At 45.3% G+C, this 15,116-nt stretch overlaps 2 protein-coding genes across 2 annotated transcripts; one reads left to right on the top strand and one right to left on the bottom strand.

The window, feature by feature from the left end:
- Positions 1-4,325: 4,325 nt before the first annotated feature.
- LOC135672073 (mitogen-activated protein kinase kinase kinase 18-like) lies at positions 4,326-12,225 on the bottom strand. Its single transcript, XM_065180527.1, has 2 exons — positions 11,100-12,225; positions 4,326-4,942 (listed from the first exon to the last, which is right to left on the bottom strand). Exons 1-2 carry the CDS (start codon positions 12,223-12,225, stop codon positions 4,326-4,328), a joined length of 1,743 nt encoding a protein of 580 aa, XP_065036599.1.
- A 1,114-nt stretch (positions 12,226-13,339) lies between these two features.
- On the top strand, positions 13,340-14,664 carry LOC135672418 (membrane protein PM19L-like). The gene is made up of 4 exons (XM_065180900.1): positions 13,340-13,637; positions 13,745-13,964; positions 14,038-14,083; positions 14,336-14,664. The coding sequence occupies exons 1-4, from the start codon at positions 13,355-13,357 to the stop codon at positions 14,423-14,425; spliced, it is 639 nt and encodes a 212-aa protein (XP_065036972.1). The 5' UTR covers positions 13,340-13,354; the 3' UTR covers positions 14,426-14,664.
- Positions 14,665-15,116: the final 452 nt, after the last annotated feature.

Here is a 15,116-nt window from a genome sequence, read left to right as displayed (position 1 = left end):
AGTTTACAAAAAGAATCACAAAGTAAAATGTTCTGCAAATAAAAAGAGTGCTAATTAATTCCTTAAGCCTGGATTTTTATAACACATGAACCTTTCACAGTAAAAACCACAGAAAATGCCAAACAGCTGAGGTGTTTTGATATTGTAGATCCAGACTACACATCCCATATCCCAAATGCAGTCCTCTTATCCTAATTGGTCCGGTCACTCCATGTCCACATTACTTTAAAGCAACATCAAGCCATTAGGTGTCATCATTATGAGTCCGCATCATGTATGAGCTTGCTCTAAACTCAATCGTTCCAAATTCATTGGCCAACTAGCCAAGACTATGAAGACTTCATGATATAAGCGCCACCCAGTTAACAAATCACATAACTAATATACCTAAAGAAATTAGACCACGGTACAGGACTAGATCAATGCGAGGTTGAAGGAATAGACTATAGGAGGGCAGGTTACCCATGTCACGGAGCCGTTGCAGTCAATGTCACCAATGAGGTACTCGGGACAGTCATGTCTCTGGAATCACCGATTTTGTTATTCACTGTCATTGTGTAGATGGAGGTTAGATAAGGAGTAGGGAGGAAGGCCTGGCGGATGACAGAGAACGAATGTGTGCCGCAAAGAAGAAACGTACCTTGAAGAACCATTCAAGAACCAAGTTCCCATGGAATTGGAATCCTATGTCGAAGGCACAGAAGCAGCATCCACCGCCAAGACAGACGAACTAATCCATTCCTGTATCAAAGAACCATTGATGCATTAGAAACACCAGCAAGATCTATTTCACCAGTGAAACTACTGGTAAATCCCACTACATGTACCTATCTAGTCCACTTATCAAGGCATCTACTAAAAGGTAGAAACTAATGTAGAAGAATGGCTTGGAAGGACGCAACAGGAGAGTGTTTAGCCCAACCAAGCAGCTGTAATAAGTGTACACACCTAGAAGAACATAGAGAGCTGAGAAACAAAGTCAGGGAGTTCGTGACCCCTCGATCCAGATTTACCTCTGCAACGTGAGATGAAGTAATACTACTGCCATCACCGCCTTGGATGCTAATCCGATCGCCGGTGGAGCTCCCAGATTGTGGGAAGCTGCCTCGGCATCTTCCTCATCATCTATCTCGAGAAAAATCTCCTCCTGGACCTTGGGCATCATTTCTTCTATATATATATATCCCACCATGACATCCAGCCTATAACTCTGCCTCCTTTGCGGCCGACCTCCTCGCGTGCTCTTCCTCCGCATCCTTTGCTCCTTTCTCGGACACTTTCTCCGCCTCTTAAGATTCTTGGTCGCGGCCTCAAGATCGTTGGACGTCCTCGGAGAGGAGCCCGCGGTCGAGGGAATCGGCGACAGGCTCCTCATCGGTCGGCTCTTTCTCTCCGGTGGCGGTAGGCTCCGTATTAACCATCTCTTCCTCGCCCGAAGCGGCGCAAGCCAAGGGCAGGCGAGGGTTTCGTCGCCATTCGAGTCGGCGCCGGGGGAGGAAAGAGCGAAGGAACGCCCAAAAGAGCGGAAATGCTTGAAGTGAATGATCATACAAAGGTACTATTTCTTCTGTACCCGTTTATGTTACCTTCGATTAGAGAAATTGTGAGCCCCGGTAAGTCAATAACTCTCCCTCGATTACAAGCGAGGATGCTTTCAACAACTTGTGGAGAAGATATCATGAGATCATGAGATCGAGATATCATGGAGAAGATACAACATACAAATCGAAATTATTAGCATAGGATTCACCACCGCTTCAACCAGTTTGTCTTAAATATAGAGATGCCACCGATATCAACTCATGCAACAAGGAACCCATCATCAGTAAAAGATTGTTATACTGGAAATGGTAGCTACAAAATCGGGCAAGAAATGCTTCAGTTGACACAATAATCGAGCTGCTTGCTCGCTTTCAAGAAGAAGAAACAATACAAGAAACACCAACAGGAAGAACTACTCATCCAGTAAAACCACCTTAAATCGCAATCCATGTACCGAACTGGATCGATCAGAGGAAAGCTTCTAATGAATATGCATCTAAACCAAGCTTTTCTTTAAGGAGAATCAAGAAGCACAAACCAGAGCCCCAAATTTCTCATCACACAGGCATCGGATAGTTTGTGAACCCTCGTTTTAGCTGTTCATCAAATTCGCGAAGCGAACGAGGATTACCACCACCGCCAGTTTAGCGAATCTCATCGCCATGTCTTTCCGCAGTTGCATCTCATGCTCGACCGTGGACCTCAATTCGTCGTTCACGGCTGCCTCCTGCTCCGCCTTCCTCGCGGCCAGCTCCCTTGCGCGGTCCTCGTCCAAATTCTTCGCGTACGTATCGAGAACGTCCACATCCTTCTCAAATTCAATGAGCGAGGCCCCAAGATCGTTGATCATGACCCCAAGATCGTTGATCATGACCCCGAGCTCTGCTTCGACGGCGGCGACCCTCAAGTGAGCGATGGAGAGCTTGCGCTGGAGATCTGACCGCTCTTTCCTCAGCACTCGGATCTCCTCGAGGAGATTGTGGCCGCCGGCACCGGCGGTGGGATCCGTGGGGTCTTTGGCCATCGGAGTCGGTGTTGAGAGGCAGCTGAGAGGACGAGGGAGGGAAATGCCCGAGTAACGGGAAGGTGAGAACTACTTATACGCACACCAGACTTTAGGTAAGCGGGTGGGTAAACAACATATATTTCGTTTACCCGTTCGTTTATGATTGGAAAAAATCGTGGGCCCCGCAGCCGCGGACACCAACCGCACCAACGACAAGATGGGACGGTTAAGAGAGCCAAAAACGCGGGATTTTTTTTTCTCTTTTGTCTTTTCAAATGGAAATTAAAAACCCGATGGAGGAAATAAAAGAGGCAAACGATTTCAAGTAACGCTCACACTCCAATAAATAGAAAAAAAATAAAAATGCTATATCATATTTAAATTTAAGGTCATATAATAGGATTGTCTCCGATTAATATGACATGATATTTTTGTTCGTTTAATTTCTCTCTCAAGGAGGAGTCAAAAAGAAGGAACAATTAGAAGAATCAGGAAGGATGTTTGCATCAGGATGGCAACTTCTTGATACCTGAACGCATCACGACATCGTAAGCAAGAAGGCGTTATTGATTTTAGAGAGCAAAAGGTTAATGTTCAGGCAAGAACAGCTTTGATCGGGCCACAGGATCAGCCAGACAACCCAAGAAACATCATCAAGAACTCCACCACCGGTAAAAGAAGTCCCCCTCCGTGTACCCATCAAGTCCGTCTGTGAAGTAAGCGAAATGAGAATTGAGCCGTGCGATGCTACTGAAACGATCGCGTTTGCAGAGCTGGAAGATGGAGACCGCCAAGAAACTCCAAGCAGAACGCAGAAAGTTGCCAACAAGAAACTCAGGGCTTACCACTGCTTTGTGAGGTGAAGGATGACAATTCCTGCCGTCACCGAGGCCGCGAACCCGATCGCCGCCGCTGTGCTCCGGCCATAGGAACGCACGACCGACTCCAGTTCCTTCACCACTGCGGCCGCGTGCTCCTCCGCCTCCTTCACCTTCTTTCCAAGAACCCCGATCTTGGCATCAAGATCCTCGATCGCGACTTTGGACCTGGCTTCGAGGTCCTTAATGGAGACCTCAAGGCGGAGAACAGCCTCTTGGCACTCCACGGTGGCGATTTTGGCGTTGGAGATGTCTTCCTGGACAAGACGGAGCTCGTTCTCGAGGCGGGCGGCCTTTTCGGAGACGACCTTGACGGATGGATGTGAGCCTCTTGAGGAGCTCCTCGTGGACTCGCGGTCGCTGGAATCGAAGAAGGTGTCGCTGTCGCTGTCGCTGTCGCTGTCGCTGAAATCGGCGATGGGCATTTCCTCGCCAAGGGCTGCGGAGGTCGTCGAGAAGGCAGGGGTTTCGTCGGCCATGGGAGACATCGTCGAGCGGGAAGCAGAGAGATGTCGAATCAGCAGAGATGCCGGCCATATACGGGCATTCCTGGAGAGCTAACTAACGGTGGATGATCGATCCATCAGGTGAGTGATCACATCACGGGCCCCGCAAGGGCCAACATGCTTCCGCCAATGAGAAGCCAGACACGCCTTTCTCTCATTTATATTTTTTTTTCCTTCATTATTTCTTTTTATATTATTATATCTGAAATAGAAATTAAAAACTCTATATAGGGAATAAAATGATACAAAATAATTTCGTATAACCTCACCGACCAATAAATCAAGATGAAAAAAAAAATCGAATAACCATACGCTGCAATTTTTAAGCATTAATATTTATGGATTAATATATAATTGAACTGCATTGTTCGGTGATGATGCAAACAAAGATTCTCAAGATACCACAGGAACCATCGAAGCATTCAGTATAATGTTTGCGAATGAAGATTCCATCTGTTGGGATATTATGCACCCACCATCGAAAGCGACTGTAGAACCTTGCTTGGAATCAAGCTTCACAAGAAGCTTCCAGAGAACTCGAGAACTTGGAGGATCAAGAATATCATACACGAGACCCAAAGCTACTTCGTGAACGCCCTCGCTCCAGATTTCCCTCCGCCTGACGAGATTGCGGAGGAGCGTCATCGCCGCCGCCACGCCCGCGAATCCGATCGTTCCCAGGGTGGGGAAGCGCGCCGATCTGTCGGCGTCGGACTTCAATTCGATGGTCAGCTGGACGAACCGCGCTATTGCAGTCCCCACGGCAGAGAACTGCTCCTCCACGCTCCTCTTGTGCTCCTTCGCCGCATCCTTCGCCTTCTTCTCCAGGGCGGTGACCGCCTCCTCGGGATGCTTGGCGGAGGAGTTCAGATCTTTGATCTTGGCCACGTGCTCCGACTCGACGGCGGCGAGCTTCTCGCGGGCGTCGAAGAGGTCGTGTTGCAGGGAGGACCGATCTTCCTTCAGGAATCGGATCTCCTCGAGGATGATGGGATATAAACAGAAATAACCTTTGTATAGGAACAAATACTAGAAGATCAAAATACGCAGCGGAATAAAATGGAAACACAATCAAACAGAACACCAAGATATACGTGGAAAACCCCTTCAATGTGAAGGGTAAAAATCACGGGGCAAACTAGAGATAATTCACTATGAGAATAATGAATGTACAAATCTCAATCTCTTGCCCAAAACCCTAGCAACAACCATAAGAGAATAACTGGGATACAAGGATCACGTCACTGCCCTAATATCTAAAACCTCCCAAGTAATCACAACAAGAGTCTACTATAGATTTGATCTAACCTGAGATGAGAACACTGCTAGATGATTGAGAACAGTCTCTCTGCGTTGTCCTTGTCTTCTTCCCTTTCTTTCTCTTCCTTTTCTGCCTTGTTCTCCTTCTTCTCTTTGGAATCTCGTGGCTACCAAGATCTGCCTCGTTGCTGCCTTTTTGTAGCTTTAATCTGCATCTAAAACGCAGCCACCACACTCCCCTAATCTTAATTAGGGTTAGGTTAAGAGGGGGTGTGGGCTGTGGGCTGATAAAGCCCACATGGGCTGAATATGGGCCATCAGCCCAACAACCTCCCCCTTCAGCCCATAAGGGAGGCTGTCCCATGACTCCTCAATGTGAAGCAATGCCGACCAACTGTCGGCATATCTCCTATCTATCTTTTGGTAAGGTCTTTGTCAACATGTCTGCTCCGTTGTCATCTGTATGAATTTTCTGAAGCTGCAACTGCTTCTCTTCAAATACATTTCGAATCCAGTGGTATCTGACATCTATATGCTTTGACTTGGAATGAAATATTGGGTTCTTACACAAATGGATGGCACTTTGGCTGTCACAATGCACCACATAATTTTCCTGTTTCAGCCCCAATTCTTGTAAGAATTATTTCATCCATAACATTTCTTTGCATACCTCTGTAGCAGCAATATATTCTGCTTCTGTGGTAGAGAGAGCAATACACCTTTGTAACCTGGATTGCCATGACACAGCTCCCCCTGCAAAAGTAAGTACATAACCTGAAGTAGACTTCCTCGTATCTATATCTCTTGCCATATCTGCATCTGTGTAACCTGTTAACACAGGTGGTCCACCTCCAAAGCTTAAACAAACCTTAGAGCTCCCTCTGAGATATCTAAAAATCCACTTCACTACTGCCTAGTGCTCTTTGCCTGGATTTGCAAGAAATCTGCTAGTAACACCCACTGCATATGTGATGTCTGGTCTTGTACATACCATTGCATACATTAAACTTCCAACTGCTGAAGCATAAGGAACCTTTTGCATTTTCTCCTTCTCCTCATCACTTGACGGACTCTGTTCTGAGCACAACTTGAAGTGACCTGCAAGAGGAGAACCAACTGGTTTAGCATTGCTCATACTAAATCTTTCCAATACCTTCTCGATGTATTTCTCCTGTGACAACCAAATCTTCTTGTTTTTCCTATCACGAGAAATCTGCATGCCTAGTATTTGCTTTGCTGGCCCCATGTCCTTCATTGCAAAAGACTCACTCAGTTCCTTCTTCAATCTGTCAATTTTAGACATATCTTTCCCAAGAATAAGCATGTCATCAACATAAAGTAAGAGAATAATAAAATCCTCACCAAACCATTTGATGTACACACAATGATCTGAAGCCGTTCTTTTGTATCCATTTTCTGTCATAAATGAATCAAACTTTCTGTACCACTGTCTTAGAGCTTGCTTTAGCCCATACAAGCTCTTCTTCAACTTGCAGACAAAATTATCTTTACCTTTGACTTTGAAGCCTTCTGGTTGCTCCATATAAATTTTCTCCTCCAAATCACCATGAAGGAAAGCTGTCTTCACATCTAACTGCTCAACCTCCAAGTTCTGGCTAGCAGCAATACCAAGAGTAACACGAATAGAAGACATTTTAACAACAGGAGAAAATATCTCTTCAAAGTCAATACCTTTCTTTTGACCAAAGCCTTTCACAACCAATCTAGTTTTGTACTTTGGTTGAGAATAATATTCTTGAGTCTTCAACCTAAAAACCCACTTGTTCTTCAAGCCCTTCATTCCATTTGGTAGCAGCACCAAATCATAAGTGTGGTTCTTCTGAAGAGCATCCATCTCTTCCTGCATAGCAACTAACCACTTCTCTTTCTGCTTACTCTCAACTGCTTCCTAGTAACTCTCTGGTTCACCTGCATCAGTAAGCATCACATACTCATCTGTAGAGTATCTTCTGGAAGGTTGACGTTGTCTAGAAGATCTTCTCAACTGAGGTTCTGCGGGAACTTGCTCTCCTACTTCTTCTTGCTCAACATGTCCTGCAGGTAAATCAACATCAGGCTCTACACTATTTTCCTGCACATCTCCCCCATCACCCTGATATACTGGAGGAATAACTGGGTCACAATCTGCTAATCCTTCTGCAGAAGTCTTGGTTGGTGCCTTCTTCTTCAAATCTTCAAAGGTTTGATCCTCAAAGAAGACCACATCTCTGCTCCTGAACACCTTCTGCTTTTCTGGATCCCAAAGCCTGTAACCAAACTGATCATGTGAGTAACCAAGAAAAATACATTCTTTAGACTTACCATCCAGCTTGGACCTCTCATTATCTGGAACATGTGCAAATGCACGACAACCAAACACTCTCAAATGCCTGTAGGAAACATCTTTCCCTGACCATACATGCTCTGCAACATCACCATCTAGGGCTGTACATGGTGATAAGTTGATCACATCAACTACAGTCCTCAAAGCCTCATCCCAAAACCTTTTGGGTAGCTTGGCCTGTGAAAGCATACATCTGATCTTTTCCATGATGGTGCGATTCATCCTCTCTGCAATTGCATTATGCTAAGGTGTACCAGGAACTGTCATCTCATGTTGGATCCCATGTGACCTGCAATAGTCATTAAACAATCCCGTATACTCACCACCATTATCTGATCTGATGCATTTCAATTTCCTTTCTGTCTCCCTTTCAACCCTGGCATGAAACTCTTTGAAGACATTAATAACCTGATCTTTGGTCTTCAAAGCATAAGCCCAAACTTTCCTGGAAAAATCATCTATAAAAGTAACAAAATAAAGTGCACCACTTATACCAAGAACATCAACAGATCCACCAGGAGTTTTTGTCCTCAAAGGACCACATACATCTGTATAAACACGGTCTAAGGCATGCATTTTTCTAGACAAAGCAGCACTAGCAAATGAAACTCTATGTTGTTTACCAGCCAAACAATCAATACAAGGGTTCAGATGTATACCTCTGAGATCTGGTAATACCTCTCTCTTGGAAAGAGCTTGTAGCCCCTTCTCGCTCATGTGTCCCAATCGCCTATGCCACAACTCCATACTGAAGTCTTTCTCTGTAGCATTTAACTGCTCACCATAAGCTTTAGCCTGCAACCTGTACAAAGTATGACATTTCTTTCCACTAGCTATAACAAGAGAACCCTTACTGAGCTTCTATTGCCCTCTGTGAAATCTGCTTTCATACTCTTCATCATCTAGTCTTCCAACTGAAATTAAATTCAGCCTCAAGTCAACCACATGCCTCACATCCTTAAGTACCAACTTGCAGCCAAGGTTGGTCTTTAAATGGATATCACCCATGCCAATGATGTCTGCTGTGCCATAGTTGCCCATCTTGACAACACCAAAGTTTCCAAACCTGTATGTAGCAAAAAACTCTCTCCGAGGTGTAGCATGATAAGAAGCACCTCTGTCAATCACCCACTCAAGATCCTGACACACACAAGAAAAAATATCATCAGAAGGAGACAAAATCAAATAATCACCACTCTGCACTATAGTTGCAGTATTATCCTTTGACTCTGTAGACTCCACTTCTTTTCCTTTTTTCTTGTTCTTCTTAGGTTGCTTACATTGGTTCTTGTAATGTCCTTTCTCACCACAGTTATAGCAAACAATATCTTTTCTTGATCTTGACTTGCTCCTACCCATACGTGAACTGCTTCTAGACTTTGACCTTCCTCTATTCTCTGAGATAAGTGCCTGTGAATCATTCTGAGATGTTGCTGAACTCTTTCTTCTTAACTCCTCATTCAACAAACTGCTTGTTACTTGACTCATAGTGACAATACCATCTGGTGCAGAATTACTGAAGGAAACCACCAGTGTCTCCCAACTTTCTGGTAATGAACTGAGAAGTAACAATGCCTGCAACTCATCATCAAAAGACATTTTTATAGAGGATAACTAGTTAGTAATACTCTACATTTCATTCAAATGCTCAGCAATAGAAGCACCCTCTCTATATTTTAGCTTCACAAGTTTTCTGATCAAAAAAGCTTTGTTGCCAGCTGTTTTTCTTTCATAGAGACTTTCCAATTTTTTCCAAAGAGAATATGCAGAAATTTCAGTAGAAACATGGTGAAAGACACTATCATTAAGCCACTGTCTAATAAACCCAATTGTTTTTCGATCTAACCTCTTCCACTCATCATCTGTCATAGTTGTAGGTTTTGCACTATCCCCTTGCAAAGGTCCATACAAATCTTTGCAATACAAGAGATCTTCCATTCTTGGTTTCCATATCATCCAATTATTTCCATTCAAACTAATCATGCGAGAAATATTACTGGCCTCCATGTTCAAATACAAAAATTAAATCACCAAAACCCCGCTCTGATACCAGTTGATGGGGATATAAACAGGAATAACCTTTGTATAGGAACAAATACTAGAAGACCAAAATACGCAGCGAAATAAAATGGAAACACAATCAAACAGAACACCAAGATATACGTGGAAAACCCCTTCAATGTGAAGGGTAAAAACCACGGGGCAAACTAGAGATAATCCACTATGAGAATAATGAATGTACAAATCTCAATCTCTTGCCCAAAACCCTAGCAACAACCACAAGAGAATAACTGGGATACAAGGATCACGTCACTGCCCACAATATCTAAAACCTCCCAAGTAATCATAGCAAGAGCCTACTGTAGATTTGATCTAACCTGATATGAGAACACTGCTAGATGATTGAGAACAGTCTCTCTGCGTTGTCCTTGTCTTCTTCCCTTTCTTTCTCTTCCTTTTCTGCCTTGTTCTCCTTCTTCTCTTTGGAATCTCGTGGCTACCAAGATCTGCCTCGTTGCTGCCTTTTTATAGCTTTAATCTGCATCTAAAACGCAGCCACCACACCCCCCTAATCTTAATTAGGGTTAGGTTAAGAGGGGGTGTGGGCTGATAAAGCACACATGGGCTGAATATGGGCCATCAGCCCAACAGAGGAGAATATCGCGGCGGCTGGAATCGGAGGCGGGAGCGGTGGCGGAGGCGGAGGCGGGTTCTCGTCGGCCATGGGGTTCGGTGTTGGGCCGAGGGAGGGAACGCCCCCGAGATTGGTTAACTGAGCGACATTTATAGGCACACCGGAAGCACAAACCAACGGTGGATGATTCATTAGGTGAATGATCATACAAAGTAAATACAACGAACTCGTTCAGCAACACCAACAAAACAGAGGATTGAAAAAAACAGAGGAAATAGAAATAAATGACCCAAAATATGCAGTGACCAGTGGCTGCGTTCCCTAATTCGCCAAGCATGTCCGTATCTAATACTGGACATTGACTGCCTGTATCAATAAGACCAGAGAATCTGGAAACTCTGCAAACAAATTTGACTTAATGATCAACCATAATTGGACTTCCAAAGAAACACCAGCTTTTCTCAGAACAACTGCAAGATTGAGTCAGAGATTCTTAGAAAGAGGAATGTCATAGTAACACACACTGTAGCGACACACTGAGAAGAGACGAGGCATTAGTGCTTTGTCTACCCAGCAATTCCTTATTGTAGATGACAAGGCACTCCAACGAACAAGTGTGGCATTTGAAAGCTGTCGCAACTGAGCAATCACCTTCTCCATCTGGTCGCCACGCTTGGATTGCCGTGTGTCTCTGTGATGGAGCTGCAGTTGATGTTGCACCATCGGAAGATGCCTTACGGGTTGCAATGAACCATCTGTTCGATGAAAGTCCTGGCCTTGTTGCATGCGTGAGGTTTCAGAATGCGGTGTTACTAATTGCTGATGGGGATGAATGTGGAAAATGGTGAAGAACTCATTGAGATGCAGAAGATTAGCATAAAACACAGTATCATTGTCACCAACAACAAGTATACGGCATCATAATTACATTCTGGAACACCATGCTTTGCCTCTGAAGTAATGTGATCGATGATGCTGTTGGTGTTGAGTTCATCGTCATCATGTACTGTAGCATATGCAGAATCCTCTTCGCTGCTCCTAACTGTGATCCAGTTGTCGTCCCACCTCCAATCGATGGCCGGAAAGCCGTCACCTGCCAATTGCAGCATCCTCTCCGCCAGGCTGTCGGATCGACGTGCCACCTCTTCTCCTTCTTCCTCCTCTGCTACAGGGTCCCATAAACCCTGCTCCAGTGTGCTCTTTGGGGAGACCACCACCTGATTCGAACTGCTCTCCAGGAAGCAACAGTCCGCTGGACTCGTCTTCGCCACGAAGGGGTGCTCCAGCAACTGCTCCGCCGTCCACCGCTCTCTCGGGTCTCTCCTCAAGCACTTGTCCAAGAAGTCCTTGCCGGCTTCCGACAACCAGCCGGGGCGGTTCGGGACTTCGGAGGAGAATCCAACGCGGTGCAGGGCTGCGACCGGGTCGACGGCGTCAGGCCAAGGCGGTCGACCAGTGGCCATTTCGATGACCGTGCACCCGAGCGACCATATATCGGCCGGGGCGCCCTGCTCCTCCCCGCGCGCCACCTCCGGCGCCATGAACATTGGCGTGCCCATGATCGGCCACCGGGCATCGTCGTCGCCCGCGGCCGACCGCGCGCAACCGAGATCCGCGATCTTGGCGCGCCCCTCCGGCCATATCAGGACGTTCTGGCTCTTGACGTCGCAATGCGCCACGGACATGGCGTGGAGGTGAGCGAGGCCATGAAGGATGTCGTGCGTGTAGGACCGGATCACGGCCTCTTCCAGGAGGCCGCCGTGCTTCTTCATACAATCCGAGAGCGAACCCCCGGGAGCGTACTCCAAAAAGAGGTGGTAGAAGAGACGGCCGTGAGGAGCTTCGGCGGCGACGTTGAAGCCGAGGCAGGAGACGATGTTGGGGTGGTGCAAAGAAGAGAGAATGGCCTGCTCTCTCCTCACGAGAGCGGAGAGAGACAGCTCGGAGGACTTGACGGAGAAAAGGTGTCCGGAGGGGTAGGTCATGGCGAGGGAGACGGTGGCGGTGGAGCCGTGGCCGATGGTCCGGAGGCGACACCACTGTCTAATAGCCATTTCCTACACCGTACAATAAGGCAATATCTGCAGGTGGGATTGGTGTGGTTCGTCGAACTCATCAAAGGGGTAGGTAAAAGCGAGTTACGGATTGAAGGAGAGAGAGTTGACTTCTGATACCTTTGGTACTGGCGTTCGGCGGAAGCAAAAGTCAACGAGGATCACATGGAGACCTCGACGACGTTGACAGAAAGCAAGCAGACATCGGACGGCTCTCAGCTCTCTCCTGCCGTTGACACGCAGCGCATGCGATCTGAGTGATTTGAAAGGTGGGTCAAATCCTGTTGACTCGTTTGACTTCTCAGGAGACGACGGTACTCCATTCGGACCACATTCCTCTTCGACTTACGAACAGAATAAGAGTCTCATCAAACCTTACGCCTAACATTAATGAGAGCCATCCGTCACTGAAATCAGGCCATTTATCATTAACGAGCATAATTTAATGAACGTAGGCATCTAAACTAAGCTCTTACTTCTTTTGCCAATCGACTCCTTAAATCTTTGCTAATCTTTTAATTAATTGTTGTCATAGGCGATGGATGTTATATAGTACAGCTCGACTTGGCACAAAGTATAAATATTCACATATGACTTGAAAGACATGATTAGTGAAATTAGAGAAGATTTTTTTGAATTATGTTTTCATATTAGATTAGATGTTAGTGATAAATACTTAACAGTAGGATCTTATTAATATGTGTGTGTGTGTCATCATCTTTGCTGCTCTTTGGGAATTCCTTCTGTGACAGTGATTCAACTGAGTGTGAAAAACAAAGCCCAGCAAGATCCAAGCAAACATGTCCAGTCTGTCTAACTATCCACCGCATTGCACTGTTGATGATGAGCTAAACACATTGGATTCTGTGAAAGGTGTTCGATCTAAGAGAACAAATTGAAACAGCAACAGCTTTCCTGCTTTCCGTTTAATTAAGAAGAATCGAAAGGAACCTGACATTGCTTTGCTTCAGTAAACTATGAGTTGGGATCGAGAAGAAGAATAAAGTGCAAGTGTCTGAAGGAATCCCCTCCAAAGAAAGAAAGATGACAGAGTCGATAATGTAAAAGCTCAAATACATCAGCTTCCTTCAATCTAAAGCTTCCTTCTTCCTATCCCCACGGGCACTCAATGCTTCCATGGCCTGACAAGCAAGGAACAAAACCTGGCTGGCAGGCGCCACCTCCAGTTTATATAAGCAGCAGCAGCAGCAGCAGCAGCAGCGGTAGCAGCAGCAGAGGCGGCGTCATCGATCCATCCATCACCCTCATCATCTTCCACCTTGCAATGGCGGCCGAGGGGATGAAGCCTGTCGCTTCGCTTCTGCTGTTCCTCAACTTCTGCATGTACGTCATCGTGGCATCAATCGGCGGATGGGCGCTCAACTTCGCCATCGATCACGGGTTCACGATAGGTATTCTTGCCGTCACGCCATGCACGAGCCATGAAGCACCACCATGATCGGTGCCACCTTAGCTTCTGGGTCTCACGGTTGCTGTGTTCCTTCTCTGATACCGGCAGGTCAAGGCCTTGCACTACCAGCTCACTTCTCCCCGGTCTACTTCCCGATGGGCAACCAGGCCACGGGCTTCTTCGTGATCTTTGCGCTGATAGCTGGTGTCGTGGGCGCCGCGGCGGCCATCGCCGGAATCCAGCATGCCCGCAGATGGAACTCTGATACCTTGCCGTCTGCTGCGTCCTCAGCCGTGATAGCTTGGGGCCTAACTCTTCTTGCCATGGGGTAAGTGAAGCCGCTCTACTTATCCATTTCCTCTACTACGAGAATCTGATAACATATCCAACACAACTTGCAGTCTGGCTTGCAAAGAGATCAATTTGGAGGGAAGAAACACTCGCCTGGTAAGATGCAAATCTATCTACCTTTGTGCTCAGTAGGTGACAGTGACTTAGATGCTTGCAAGCATTGAGCTCAAAAGCTATCAAACAGTGATATGCCTGCCATCGATCTGTTTGCTCGATATAAGAAGGAGATGGTCAAATTGAACCTTTCTTTTCGCCTTGTGCGAAAGAAAGATAGAGTGCACTTTCTCACTTCAAAGCTATCGCATGCAAAGCAAGGCTGATGAAATGGCTGGCTTGTGTAACTTGCAGAGGACAATGGAGGCCTTCTTGATCATTCTGTCAGCCACACAGCTGGTGTACATTCTTGCGATCCATGGAGGGATATCTGGCAGAAGGTGAAGGACCTGATGCCGTTGCAAGCCTTGGGTGGTCATCAAGTTTGGTCTGTATGCTTGTGTTGTGTCTTTGGTGTGGTAATAAGTCAAATTGGAGTGTGCTTGATTTCTGTTTTTTTATTTTTATTTTTTTCCCTTTATTGTGAAAAATGATCTGTTGTTAAATGTGTAAAATTTGTATTTGTTTATATTTGAAATGTATTGATATGGTATTTTAAATTTATCATTTGGATTCTCTCTCTCCCTCTCTCTCTCTCTCTCTTATAGCCATTATAAAACTATGAATAAGCTCTTTGAAACATGAATCACACTCTACACAATCTGGTGTTTGCTTAGGAACAGTAATGCTGAGAGATAACAAAAAAGTAATTCCTTATCAAATTAAAATAAAGGTGCTTAGATGAGTAATATCCATCAATATATTTTTTTTCTGACAATAATATTTATGTACATCTTAATTTTTTCTCTTCGCTAGATTGAGTTTTACCACTTGAGTTATACTTGACCACATCCGTTCCCCCAAATCTCATATGATTCCTTACACAAAGTTCATATGCTAACAAAATATTAATATTGACTATGATAACAATTTGCACATACAAAGTTGAATTCAATTTATAAGAAAAGTAGCACTAGTGGGAGGTAAAATAATAATAATAATAATAATAACAGTCAAAAAAAATTATGATGAGCTA

This window comes from Musa acuminata, chromosome BXJ1-4 (genome assembly GCF_036884655.1).
Source record: "Musa acuminata AAA Group cultivar baxijiao chromosome BXJ1-4, Cavendish_Baxijiao_AAA, whole genome shotgun sequence".
NCBI classification, from domain to species: domain Eukaryota; kingdom Viridiplantae; phylum Streptophyta; class Magnoliopsida; order Zingiberales; family Musaceae; genus Musa; species Musa acuminata.
The sequence above is the reverse complement of the archived record's forward strand: the minus strand, read 5'-3'. Positions and strand labels throughout refer to the sequence as shown.